Source organism: Empidonax traillii, unplaced genomic scaffold (assembly GCF_003031625.1).
Source record: "Empidonax traillii isolate 1590-97213 ecotype Southwest subspecies unplaced genomic scaffold, ASM303162v1 scaffold554:size495636, whole genome shotgun sequence".
NCBI classification, from domain to species: domain Eukaryota; kingdom Metazoa; phylum Chordata; class Aves; order Passeriformes; family Tyrannidae; genus Empidonax; species Empidonax traillii.
The window spans coordinates 337,347-351,004 of NW_020955747.1; the positions used below are offsets into that span (position 1 = coordinate 337,347).

Consider the following 13,658-nt stretch of genomic DNA (forward strand, 5'->3'; position numbering starts at 1 on the left):
ACTGGAGAATTCTCTTCTCTCTTTTTTTTCAAGTTCATCTATATGAATTGCATTTAGCAGTCAATTGGGGTGATCAAAATCTGCTTGGTGAGTTTCTCCCCAAAAAAGACTTTAGGATTGGAAATGCATGAGCATCTTCTGGTCTAAATGTGGTGCTGTTTGAGGAAGAAACAGATGCCTCACTCTGTCAAGTGAACTGGATGCCAGAGTATTTACTTGTACAGATTCTTGTATGGCATGGATCTGCTCTCGCTTAACCCCAGGGTGAAGAGGCACCTTCTCCTGGTTCAACCCCACCCCTCTTGCTTCTCCTCAGAGGCTGATTTACTTCTTAAACAGCCTATAAGCAGTGATAGTCAAGGTGCTTTGCTTCTGATTCTTGGCCTAGCAGAGTGCGTCACCACAGCCCTTGCCTTGCAGTTAACAGGATCAAGGACCTCTACAAGGTGTCAGTGCGCATTCCTCCGGACAATGAGAAGAGCAACCTGATCAGAATTGAAGGAGACCCGCAGGGGGTCCAACAGGCCAAGAAAGAGCTGCTGGAACTCGCTTCCCGTATGGTTAGTGGGATGTGATGCTTGGGAGGCCACAGGGTTTGGGCTCTTATGTTCCCTGGTAACCTTCTGGTGCAGGTGTGTGCCCCTGGCCTACTGAGCACTTGGATCTCATGACAAGTGCAAGTTCTTCTCTTTCCTTGGATCCCCCTTCCTCTCAGTCTAGAGTGAATTATGTCTGGAGGAGAAAAGAGGGACAATGCTGGCAAGTGAACTGTCAGGCAGCAAACTGGTGATTACAAGTATGTGGCTCTCCTGCTGAACACTCCATGTAAACTCTCTTCTCCACAGGAAAATGAACGCACCAAGGACCTAATCATTGAGCAGAAATTTCACCGGACCATCATTGGGCAGAAGGGTGAACGGATCCGGGAAATACGGGAGAAATTCCCAGAGGTAAGTCTTTCTAGGAGGGAAGGAATCCAGAGAGGATATTTCCTGCTTAGGTAGTAGACACATTGTCACTGAAGCCATAAATTTAGTGTCTCTGTAAATATGAGAAATGTGTAGCTGCTCGTACATCTAATGTGTTTGAGAAGATGGTCCCTTTGGCCAGAGACTGCTAACAAAAGGGAAAGGGGATGTGCAGGATCTCCCCAACCTTTGCATGTGTCTGACACAATTCTTGCATTTGCTTGAGTTGGCTCTAAATGACCATCTCCTGCAGGTTATCATCAACTTCCCAGACCCTGCACACAAGAGTGACATCGTCCAACTCAGAGGTCCCAAAAACGAGGTGGAGAAGTGCACCAAGTACATGCAAAAGATGGTGGCAGACCTGGTAAGGGAAACTTCAGTCTGCTGTTCTCTCCATCATGTCTGGATAACCTTGGATTAGAGCAAGTTGTAGTAGCTTGGCTAGGGCTGACACAGTTCAAGATGAGGGAGCTGTGGACATTGTTCTATCTCATTGTTCTGTCTGGATGGGGGCAGGTGGGTAATGCCTGTTATATAAGGGCCATAGAAGAAGGTACCTGCCTTTGCTTATTCATGCAAGTCTCTTGTACAGAGAATTCTTTGGATCTAAGCCTATTGTCAGGAGCTTGTTTATCCAGTTCCTGGGATGGTGCCTCACTTGCCATGACAGTGTAATCTTCAATTCTCCCTTCCTTTCTCCCTTAGGTTGAAAACAGCTTTTCTATTTCTGTTCCCATCTTCAAACAATTCCACAAGAACATCATAGGGAAAGGAGGTGCCAACATCAAGAAGGTAAGATATCTTTCCTGTCTCCAGTGCCTGTTGTGGTCACTGGCTGCAGCGAGGTCCCTCCTGCTCACTGGCAGTGCAAAATGAAACCTCTGAGGCCTTTTTTTCCAACATGGGACACCTATTAAATGATTTTGTTGGGGTTTTTTTTGTGGCAGATCCGTGAAGAAAGCAACACCAAAATTGATCTCCCAGCAGAGAACAGCAACTCGGAGACAATTGTTATCACAGGCAAGAAAGCAAACTGTGAGGCTGCTCGCCACAGAATTCTGGCTATCCAGAAGGAACTGGTAAGTGAAACAACTGGCCTGTGGCAGATGAGGGACATGAAAATATAAATATAAGAGGTATAAATATAGAAGTGTTTGTAGTGGGAGTAGGCAGGGAGGAGACAAATGTGGGTGTCAGTGTGGTCTTGACACTTCAACTGAAGTTTGTGGCTGCTCATGTGTTAGGAGGAGCCATTCTCAATTCTCTCTGGTCGGGTGTTTCTTACACACAGCTCCTGCAAAGCTCCTGGCAATGTGGGAGTCAGAGGGAAAGCAGAGTGGGTGCAAACACATTGCTGCAGCTGAACTGACACCCCATACTGTCCTCCCTTAGGCCAACATCACAGAAGTGGAGGTCTCCATTCCTTCCAAACTGCACAATTCCCTCATTGGCGCCAAAGGCCGCTTCATCCGCTCCATCATGGAGGAGTGTGGTGGAGTCCACATCCACTTCCCCACCGAGGGCTCTGGGAGTGACACCGTGACCATCAGAGGCCCAGCCCAGGATGTGGAGAAAGCCAAGAAACAGCTGCTGCATCTGGCAGAGGAGAAGGTGAGCCTTGTCTCATAGGGGAAGGAACAGCTTGGTTTGGCCAGCTGTTTCTTTTTGGGGGTTGAAGTGATTCCCTCTGTCTGCTGGGAAGCCTCTCGCATCAGACAGACAAATCCTCTTTTGAGGGATTTGAGTACAGATTGGACAAGGGTCTTCTGCCCCTCGTGGATAGAAGAACTGGCTGTAATGCTTCTCTGCCCAGGCTGGCAACACACTCGAAGAGTTATGGCTCCCTGCTCTTGTGGCTTGAATGCGCTTGGGTATCCACACTTTTCCAAAACAGCTTCTGCAGATGTCCTTCACTTTTTTTCTTGATCTCTGAATTTCAGCTCCAGTTCTTCCATTTCATTGCATGTGTCTAGGTTTGAGAACTTCTGGTTACAAGACATTGCTTGGAGTTGTGGCTGACTGACTGACTGGTCATTTTAATAGCAAAAGCCCCTGTCTGGGGTCAGCATGTGAACATGTTCCCCACGGGAATTGGATGGTTGCCTCTGTGGCCTGCCTTGCAGCAGTCAGCAGGTGGTTATATTGCCTTGCGTGAGGGTCAGACCCTTCTTCTAGGGAAGTCTCTGCTTGTATTCTCACTGGTCATGCTGAGTGTACAGTTACATTTTCAGCCCCGAGAACATCCTTGGGGGAGTGTTTTTAATTTTAAGACATTGTATACCTTTTTTACTTTGACAGCACGCTGCATCTACCTACCTTGCTCTTGCAACACTCTGTATGTGGGTGCGGGTAACATACCCACATGCTGACTGTTGATGCTGGTGAGTATTTTCTATATATTGACACGTTCCACGGGTCTCTGGCTCCTTTCAGCAAACAAAGAGTTACACCGTGGACCTCCGTGCAAAGCCAGAGTACCACAAATTCCTCATTGGTAAGGGTGGTGGCAACATCCGTAAGGTGCGTGACAATACTGGGGCCCGCATCATCTTCCCCACCTCTGAGGACAAAGATCAGGAGCTGATCACTATCATGGGAACGGAGGAGGCTGTCAAAGAGGCACAGAAGGAGTTGGAGGCCCTCATCAAGAACTTGGTATGATCTACTTTTTCTACATTCCTTCCTCTCACTGTAGCAAGATGTAACAAGTCAGTGTGGAGGACCTGCTTGTTCTAAAACCATTTTCTGCCCTTCATGGGAGCTCAGGAAGATCATTCAACCTTTTTGGGGTGAGGTTGTAAACTGATTGCTGTTGAGTGCAGCCATCTCATGCTTATCCCCAGGACAGACAGGGCTGACTAGCTCTCATCTGTTGGCAGGATAATGTGGTTGAGGACTCCATGGTGGTTGACCCCAAGCACCACCGCCACTTTGTCATCCGAAGAGGACAAGTTCTGCGTGAGATTGCAGATGAATATGGTGGTGTGATGGTCAGCTTCCCACGCTCCGGCACCCAGAGTGATAAAGTCACCCTCAAGGGAGCCAAGGATTGTGTGGAGGCAGCCAAGAAACGCATCCAGGAGATCATCGAGGACCTGGTATGTCGCAGAAAAACTGTTTCTTCTGTACTTTGTTGCTTCACCAGTGCCCTCCTTGAACCTGCTGTGTGGCCAAGCTTTATGAGAACAAGTCCTGTGGTAGTCCTGGGATTTGAACCTTTGCTGTCAACATATGGGGTCTGCAGCCTGGAGAGTGGCAGCTGGCTCCAAAATGGCAATGCTGTGTGAAGGAATTGCCTCCTGACCATCTTCGTGGTCTTTAGGAGTGGAAGTAGGAGACCACTCCTTGGTGTACATCTAGACATTAAAAGATTGGAGCCCTCCTGTGCCTCTCCATGCCTGGCCTTGGGCAGTGGTTGCTTTCTATGGTTTCCTGTGTTGTTAGTATTGGCTTTTGGAAGCAGCCAACTGCCAAGCCTGTTCTCGTTCCTCCTTCCCTCTCTCATTTGTTCTTTATCTTTTTTCCTTTCTTTTAATGCTTCCTTCTCTTAAAGGTAATAAAGAGCTTGAGCTTTGCTCTCGGAAGCCTTTAATATTCTGGGTTGGAGATAGCCTTCTTTAAACCCCCTGCTAACTTCTCCAAGAGAGAATGATTCTAGGAAAGCTTTATCTTTTCTGAGTCCTCTGTATCCAATTTTGGATTTCACCATGCACAAGCATCCTGTTTTCTGGTGTGAAAGAGGCTACATTGCAATAGAGCAACTCTTCTTTCCCACAGGAAGCTCAAGTGACAATCGAATGCACCATCCCACAAAAGTTCCACCGCTCCATTATGGGCCCCAAAGGCTCCCGGATCCAGCAGATCACCCGGGACTATGGTGTCCAGATCAAATTCCCTGACAGGGAGGAGAACCCAGGTATACCTATGGATGCATGTTCATGTGGAAGTTGGGATGATCAAATAAGTGTAATGTGCCAGCACTCCATACCAATTGACATATTCTATTTAAAATCTATGGAAAACTGATCCCTGGTGTTCCTGCAGTGTCCTTGAATCTGGACTTAGCATCAATCTTAATCCTTTTGGGAAGAGGGACACTTTTAGGAGGTCAAACCACAGACCTGGGCGTTGTGGACATGTTGTCACTGCAGAGTGCAGGGAGTACGAGGACCTACCCCAAGAAAAAGGGCTCTACAAGCTTACCGAGGTGTCTCTGAGCTCTCACTGCTGGCTGAGCCTGAGGATCTGAAGGTGAGGGAATGATGAACAAGGATGGGGTTCTGTGCACTGAACACAAGATTTTCCGTGTTTCCAGCTCCTGTTGCAGATCCAGCTGTGCAGGAGAATGGTGAGGAAGGTGGGGAAGGCAAGGATGGGAAGGACACAGATCCCAGCTCTCCGAAGAAGTGTGATATCATCATCATCTCTGGCCGCAGGGAGAAGTGCGAGGCAGCAAAGGAGGCACTGCAGGTGTGTGGCTTTCTCAGCCCCTTACCCCGTTTAGTTATTGATGCCTGGATGTAAGCTTTGGTGGTGGTAGTAAAAGCTGGTCAGTGCAGGGTGCAGTGTAGGTGATCAGTGATGCTCAAGGGAAGCCCCGTTGCTCTGTGGCTTAGCCTGGTGACTTCAATCGTATTATACCTTGCATGACCTTGCAACTGCTAGAGCTTGTAAGGCAGCCCCAAGTTATTTGCCATAAAAGTATGACACGCTTGTTTTATGGAGCACAGCTGGAATGAGGAGGAGTTTGACTGAGTCTGAATCATTCCAGCTTTAGCAGACCTTACCATCCTCTCATAGTTACGTTTTCCAAGTCTCTGCTAGACTTCAAAAATGCCATGGATATGAAACTAGCCTGTGCCCCAAGCCTGTGCCCCAAGTTTCAAATTGCTTGTTTGGAAAACATGCTTCAACCCACAACAGGTCATCTTGGTGTTCCCAGTTGTTCTCTCTTCCTATAGAGTTTGTATCCTGACTACAAGGAAATGTACCTCAGTTCAGCAACATATTCTTTTGGGCAAGTATACAGCAAGCTGGGAGACAGGATAAGTGTTTTCACTGGTGAACTATGCTCCATCTCCTGTAGGCTCTGGTTCCTGTCACCATCGAGGTGGAAGTTCCCTTTGATCTTCACCGTTACATCATTGGCCAGAAAGGAAGTGGGATCCGCAAAATGATGGATGAGTTTGAAGTAAGTTGTTCCCCTTCCTTTCATCTCCTCTATCCTGGAGTGACCGTGTTTAGGGTGGTGACCATCAGTTGCAACATACTCAGATCTGTCACGACCATGGAACCCAGCACTGTAGTAGGAAAATGATCCCTGTGTGATTTGGTCCCTGGCTCCAGGGCTCAGCAGGTTTCGTGCTGAAGCTGTATGATCAGTGTTGATGTCATGAGCATTGCATGACTTGTTTGGTGTCTGCAGGGATTCCTCACTAGTGTGAGAATTGTTTTCCTCCCAGGCCATGGGAAATAGCTGTGCCTGCCCATTCAGGAGAATTCCCCAGAGCCAACAGGGACTCTCATTGTTGGTGCATGTTGGCTCAGACAGTGCTATTGAACATGTATTTGTTTCCTGGCCTCTCTGGGCTGGTACAGGGACTGCTGGGGGCTGAAGCCCTGCAGCAAAGCAGCCTGATAATGGCTGGAGAAACAGAGTTCTCTTCAAGAACCATCTAGAAACGGTCCCAGGCAACTGACTCTGGGTGGCCCAGCTTGATGACCTCCAGAGGTCCTTTCCAACCTGAACCATTCTGTGGTTTTTAGGCTGCTGGGGTGGGAGCTGGCCTTGGTGGCAGGGGAGACCAATGAGATACCAACCTGCAGTGAGAGGCATCACAAGTGATACAGAACAAGCAGTGGTACAAAATGGTAATCGCTCCTTGTTACTCAGGTGAACATCCAGGTGCCTGCTCCTGAGCTGCAGTCGGATATCATCACCATCACTGGGCTGGCTACCAACCTGGACCGTGCCAAGGCCGGGCTGCTAGAGAGAGTGAAGGAGCTGCAAGCTGAACAAGAGGATCGGGTAAGGCCTGTGCCTGTCCTTCTTCCTTCCAGACAAACATGGCTTCAGCCTCTGGGCACGGACGCCTGGAACTCCTCACCTTTTAAGACCACACTTAGCTGTTCTGTGGGTGTTAAATGAGTTAACCAAAGGTAACTCATTTAACACAAACTGATGGGAGAGTTTGGGAATGTAACTTTGGACTGTGGGAGTCTCTCTCACCTTCACGTACCTTCCAGACACTGCTGGGTAGGAATCTCACTGTGCTGGGAGTCTCTCTGTACCTGTCCTTACTGAATCCTTATCACAGTTCTGAATAAATGAGGGATGAGTTGGGTGATTGGTTGCTGTTTGTAGTTTCCCACTGAACTTGGTGAAAGCACAAGTCCCCAGCAGATAGCTTGGGCGCTGTTCTGTAACAATGTATACTTAAACAATGGTGCTGCAGGTTATATTCCATGCATTTCAGAAGTCATAAGGAAACGCTGGGACTTCAGTGGATGTCACTGGACCAGCCATGGTGTGTTGCCTGCTCTCACTCTGCTTCTCCTGTTCCAGGCCTTGCGAAGCTTCAAGCTGACAGTCACTGTGGATCCCAAGTATCACCCTAAAATCATTGGGCGGAAGGGAGCAGTGATCACCCAGATACGCACAGAGCACGAGGTCAACATCCAGTTCCCTGACAAGGATGATGAAAGCCAGGTGAGACATCAGAGTTAGTACAAGAATGGCTGGTGTTTGTCTCTGAGCATCTTCTTGAGAGCTCTGAACTCTCTCCACTGCCTTTGGATAAGGTGGATGGTAAAAGGGATTAGTGGAGAGAAGTTGCTTATGAGCCTGGTCTCTCAACATGTCTCTCTGTGCCCCAGGCCCAAGACCAGATCACCATCACTGGCTATGAGAAGAACGCCGAGGCTGCTCGGGATGCCATCATGAAGATTGTTGGGGAGCTGGAGCAGATGGTTTCTGAGGATGTGACCCTGGACCATCGTGTTCACGCGCGCATCATTGGTGCACGTGGTAAAGCCATCCGCAAAATCATGGATGAGTTCAAGGTGAGTGGTGGGGCGATGCAGCATAGGTCAGGCTGGACCTGAGCGGCCAGCTGCTCCTGTGTGAAGAGCTTTGTACCAGCTTGGTGCTGAATTCAGGAGCCTGAGGCTCACATCTTGTGGTCCCTGTGTCCTGTGCCTATTGAGCACCTTCAGCTGCAACAGACACAAAAGAAAGCCAGTGCTGCCCTGCTCACCTCCAGCTGTGTTCCCACCAGCATATGAGCAGCATCCCTGGGCCAGGGCACCCTGGTATGCCCAGGATATCTGGGCTGTCTGGACACCACATCCAGACACCAGCTGAAGTGTCCCCACACTACCTCAGCTCTGAGTCACATTCCTCTGAGAACCAGGCTGGGAACTTCTCCTGTTTTGATGGAACCCAGCCAGAAGAGGAACCTGAGAATGATTCCTTGTTGCTCTGGATTAGCCCTACAAGCAGCACTGAGCTCTGTCCCTCTCTGCAGCCCTTCTGTTGGTTCTGATCTTGCAGACAGAATCACAGCTGGTCTTCTGAGAGAGGAGGAGGTGGTTATGTCAGCTACTCTGATTACTAAAGTGGGCAGCCAGGTCTCTTGCTGGGGTCTCTGTGAGGAGGCTGTGCCTAGACCTCCTCAGCTATGTGGCATCAGCAGCAGGTTTTACTGCAGGGGCAGCAGTGAACGTGACTCCAGAGGAATGGGGTTTTGGAGACTTGGATCTCGGCTGGACTCAGTTGTTGAAACAAACTGTTTGGTTCCCCAATGGGCAACCTTTGGGTTTGGTCCTGTCTTGTGCAGCTTTCCTGCATCCCTCTGGAAATCAGGCTGTGAGAGAGTGCAGTCCTTGGGGTTGTGCTGGTTTTAACAACCAGCAGGGAACTAAACTCCAAATAAGCCACTCCCTTTCCCCTGCCCCTTCCAATAACGAAGGGACAGTAAGGAGAGATTGAGTTGAAATAACAGTGTCCTAAAATCACAATAAAACAGCAGTATTAATAGCAAAAAGTATATCTAAGGAAGGTGCCCTATCCACAAAAGAGCATTCGCCACCAAGAACCAAAAAAAAAACCTCTTCCCAAAAATTGCGCCGCCTGCATGGTCTCCAGACAAACGCAATATGGCAAAGAGGGCTCCCACAGCTTAACGTTCTCCCCCAACACCAGTCTGAAAACAACCAAGAACTAGGACAAACCAAACCCCTGGAAGCTAGATCATCCACATTACACTGCCCATTTCTGGACTGCCGTGCTCGGCCCTGGTCGCTTGGCCCAGGATTACTCTGTGTCAGATGCAGAAAGCTCATTGTGCTTCATGCTGTTGGTGGCTCGGTGGTAAAAATGCTCGCAGCAGTGCAAGGACACTGTCTGGAAATGCAGCCACTCCCCTGCCTCTGCTGCAGGAGCTTCCCAGATAGCAGCAAGCCTCTGGGAGTGAGAGCAGCAGGGGATGCTCGAAAGGCTCTTCTGCTTTCCTTCGCAGGAAAATGGGCAAGCTTTGGGGCAGGTATATTCCTGCTTACCCCCTGGTGTTTGAGCTATGGAGGTCCTAAACAGACCTGTGGCTGCAAAAAGACAGTGATTTGTTAATCTTAATGATGAGGCTCATGGGGAGTCTGTGGCATTTCAGATGTGCAGGTGTAAGTCCTGTCCTGTTTCTTTTGTTGCAGGTGGATATTCGCTTTCCCCAGAGTGGAGCTCCTGACCCCAACTGTGTGACTGTGACAGGACTCCCTGAGAACGTAGAAGAAGCTATTGATCACATCCTGAACTTGGAGGAGGAATATGTAAGTGTTCAGCAAATCTAGGGGGGGGGCTTAGCAAGAATTTCCCCTGACACAGAGTTGGATGTCTGAAGTATCTCAGACATATACCAGGAAGATACATACTTCTATATATATCTCAGATGTATACTCAGAAAATACCAGGAAGGGGTATTTTCTTCCACTGCATTGAAGAACTTAAGCCCTGTGCAGGTGACAGTCAGCCCCCCTTTGTATCTGTCCCTCAAACCAGCTGGACTGCCCCCTCTGTCCAGGAGAGAGGACAGTGGAAGAGAATGCTGGGACACCCCAGTGTGTGCATGCGCTTGCCTTGCAGCAGCTTGCACCAGTTAGGAGTTATGGCCTTCAGATTAATGCTGAAACACTGTATTCAGTCACTGTAGAACAGCTGGTGAGCTTGAACGGGTTGCAGCGTGGTGAGATAGAGGGTGGGCATGTTATACCAGCTTGAGGAGCTATCCAGTTCCCCGCTTACTGGTTGTGTTACTGCAGCTTGCAGATGTGGTGGACAATGAGGCGATGCAGGTATATATGAAGCCCTCCTCACACGAAGAGTCCAAGGCCCCATCCAAGGGCTTTGTGGTGAGAGATGCCCCCTGGGCCACTGTCAACAACGAGAAGGTGAGTGAGTGCTGCTTCTGCTGCGGGCTGGGGCCACAGGGCATGGGGACCCTCCTATCTGGGCTGGGGACACAGAGCACTCTCCCTCCTTGGTGACAGAGAAAGCTGGGAAGGGCCCTCCTGCTCTTTGTGGCCTGTGCAAACTGAGCACAGGCCTGGGCTCTCCTCTCTAGCTCTCAAAGCTCACTTTGGCTACCCCACTGTGGAGCTGTTGGGGAATGGGGTACCCTTACCAGAAAGTGTCCTGCCAGGTCACGTTGTTTTAGGGGCAGGGACAGGGTGCCCTTTGCTGCAGCACAGAACTGGCTCAGTGTTTGCAGCTGTGAGGTGGATTGTGTGGCAGCTCATCCTCAGCTGTCCCGGCACTGCTGCAGGCTTGGTGTGACCCTGCTCCAGTGGCCCAGTTACTGAGCTGGGACCTTTGGAGCCCTTGTGCCTATCTGCACCCTCATTGGTGTCATCCCTAGATGGCTCCACCCTCCACCCTGGGCAGTCCTGATGTTACAATGATCCTTTTTGTCCCTGCCCTGTTGTCTGTGCTCCTGGGACATCAGTGATGTTGCTTAGCTCAGGGCCTCACCGTGCAGGTTCACAGCAGGGCAGGAGCTTAACTTGTTCCCTTTTTGTTTGCTCTAGGCCCCTGATATGAGCAGTTCTGAAGACTTCCCCAGCTTTGGGGCTCAAGTGGCCCCCAAGACTCTTCCCTGGGGACCCAAACGATAATGACCTGGAAGCAGAAACTCCTCCAGCCCGCTGACCTGACACTAACCTGCCACAAATACTTCCTGTCTGAAATCTGACCCAGCGGCTGGAGCACAAGTCAATTGCCCCAAGAGGTCTCCTAATGGTGTCTGGAGTGCTAGACCCCATCCTGCTCCCCTCAGCTATCACCGTGGCTAGGACCCACCCTCATCTCTTGATGGATATTCTTTCCTCCTTTGGAACAAGGCTTCCACTCAGATTCAAACACTAAATGTGTGTGTTTTTGTTAGAAACTTCATAATTGACTCCAAGTGGCTAAGATTTGCAGCTTCCCAAGCGCTAGCAGAGCAATCTGCTCTCTTGAGCATGTCTGACTAGGCATTCTCGCCTTCATTAGGAGACCTCCTTTACTGTGGCTAGGAATCTACTTCCTGTCTCATGACCTCAGGAAATAAATTTCCTTGACTTTCTAAAGCCAAAACGTTTGCCCTCTTTCCTTTGTGTTTATCCCAGGCCTTACCTTACCTTCGTAGAGTGCAATCAACTTTTTTTCCTTTTAACCGCCAAAAATTCATTTAATGCTGATAGCTGACTGTGGGGAGAGCTTAAAATAATCTAAAAGGTCAGAAACTTGCTTTTTGAGGAACAAAACCTTCAATAGGTTGTAGAGGCAACAGAGATGGAACAACGTACGGCTACCCTGGTCAGGAAAACACCTGTGAGTGCAGCAAACGTGCGCCCCTGCGCCACACCAAGCACAGCCCCAGCCTGCACACGTGGCCAGTCTTCCAGTGCTTGATGACAGACCCCGCTCCTAGTTCCCCATGGTCTCTGTGAGCAGGCAGGAGAGCCAGCACGCGGCAGTGTGACCGGGCGGGACAGGTTTGGGTCAGCTGAGGTCACTGCGGTGGCACGGCTCAGGAGCAGCTGGTGGGACACACGGCCCGGAGGAGCTGTCGTCCCCTGCTAGCGCTGTAGCAGCTCGGCGTGAGCAGCAGTGACACCGTTCCTATTGCCTTCTTTCTACCTCAGACGTCAGTATGATGGGGGCCTCTTAGCGCTCATGGGTGAGCAGCTTTTCCAGCTGTTGCCTGGGCAGCCAGAGCAGAAGCGTGGAGGAGAAGCAAGAGGAGCCTTGTGTCTCTGCGTGGCTGTGGGAGCTGCTCCAGAGGGAAGCTCAGCAAGGTGACACTGAGGCAGGCTGTGAATCTGTAGGACTGTGTGCTGAGCTAGCACAGGGCTCAGCCCCAGGGCCACAAGCGCAGCTGTGCTGCAGCCCTTGGCTGCAGAGGTTGTGTGAGTCAGGCTTCTGCTCTGACAGCATCCAGGGCTGAAGTGTAGGCTAAGCCCTCCCGAGGCCTCCATCATATGGCGGTAGAAGATCATCCGTGCTCTGTACTCGGGGCTGCTTGTACCTGGGCCCTGCCACGACTTGCTTGAAGGGGACTGTGTCCAAGCTCCTCCAGCCAGTAAGAGGAAAACCACATCTTTGTGGAGGGAGGCATGGAGCATGGGGTTTTCGTGTGCCCCTACTCCCCTGCCTCAGTCCTACAGAGCTTGTAGTCTGAGCCATTCCTCTATCCCAGCTGCTTCAGCTCTTGGACAAGCAGGAGTCCCTAGCCTCTCTTCTCTAGTGCTGATGAGGGAGCAGAACTCCGGCAGGCTGAGCCTAGCCTTCTTGTCTTTCTCTCCATGGGGCAGGCTCAACATGCCGATGCTTTTTCCCTCCCGCGCCAGCTCTTCTTGGCAGAGACTGCTATGCAGAAGTCGAATCAAAACCTCACAGTGCTCTCCTTAAGTCTGAGAACCAAGTGAAATGGACCATGGCCTGTTGTGGGGTGCCTGGTTGCCCTGGAAGGACAGGGTGGCCTTGCCTCCAGCAGGGGAGACAGGAGGGGTCCAACAGAACTAGGGTGATACCTTCCCATCTGCGTCTGTCAACAAATGGTTAATACCCTGTAGCTTAGGTCTGTCCTGCATCACCAAGCCTACCACACCCTCCTCCTCTTAATGCCCCCGTGCCCTCACCAGTTGCACAGCAAGGCTTGAGTTACATCTGGGGCACCCACTGCCATGGGCTCATGCCCCACAACCCGACCCTCCACTATAAAGAAGGTCATGAAGTGATTGTACCTAGTACTGTCCCCCCCACCACCCTCCTTCCGCAGCAGACGGTGGCATGTGTCCATTTCCTCTCTTTGACGTCTTCCATATTGTACGTTTCCATAGCAATGATCCCTTGGCCTTAACTTTGGAATTTGGAGACTATATGCAAACATGTAAAAAGGCTCATGAGTATGGATGACACTGGAATTTTATAAATTCTAAAATAAAACCTGAAACAGCTTGGAGTGTGGTGGATATTTTTTCTGCTGGTGGGGTGAGATCCAAGGCAGCCCATGCTGAGCCTGGTTTAGCCTGGGCTGAGGAGTTCCAGCTTGCACACTGGAGCCCTCTGGTGTGGCGATGCCCTTAATGGGATGGGACTCTCACAGCAACCACTGGATCGAGGGAGGAGGCAGGGGCAGTGGTGGAGGCTACGCC

At 50.3% G+C, this 13,658-nt stretch overlaps 1 protein-coding gene across 2 annotated transcripts in view; it reads left to right on the top strand.

Annotated features, from left to right (window-relative positions):
- HDLBP (high density lipoprotein binding protein) overlaps nt 1-13,461 on the top strand; it is a 39,339-nt gene extending 25,878 nt beyond the window's left edge. The window contains exons 12-28 of one of the 2 annotated variants that reach the window (XM_027897656.1): nt 421-560; nt 846-950; nt 1,222-1,335; nt 1,677-1,763; nt 1,919-2,050; nt 2,364-2,582; nt 3,405-3,626; nt 3,851-4,069; nt 4,749-4,887; nt 5,287-5,441; nt 6,058-6,162; nt 6,865-6,999; nt 7,537-7,680; nt 7,848-8,033; nt 9,678-9,794; nt 10,284-10,412; nt 11,049-13,461. In XM_027897656.1, coding sequence (XP_027753457.1) covers nt 421-560; nt 846-950; nt 1,222-1,335; nt 1,677-1,763; nt 1,919-2,050; nt 2,364-2,582; nt 3,405-3,626; nt 3,851-4,069; nt 4,749-4,887; nt 5,287-5,441; nt 6,058-6,162; nt 6,865-6,999; nt 7,537-7,680; nt 7,848-8,033; nt 9,678-9,794; nt 10,284-10,412; nt 11,049-11,135 — 2,435 coding nt within the window. In that variant the 3' untranslated portion in view covers nt 11,136-13,461. The remainder of the gene's footprint in view (nt 1-420; nt 561-845; nt 951-1,221; nt 1,336-1,676; nt 1,764-1,918; nt 2,051-2,363; nt 2,583-3,404; nt 3,627-3,850; nt 4,070-4,748; nt 4,888-5,286; nt 5,442-6,057; nt 6,163-6,864; nt 7,000-7,536; nt 7,681-7,847; nt 8,034-9,677; nt 9,795-10,283; nt 10,413-11,048) is intronic. The other variant, XM_027897657.1, reaches the window with a different exon arrangement.
- The last annotated feature ends 197 nt before the right edge of the window (nt 13,462-13,658 follow it).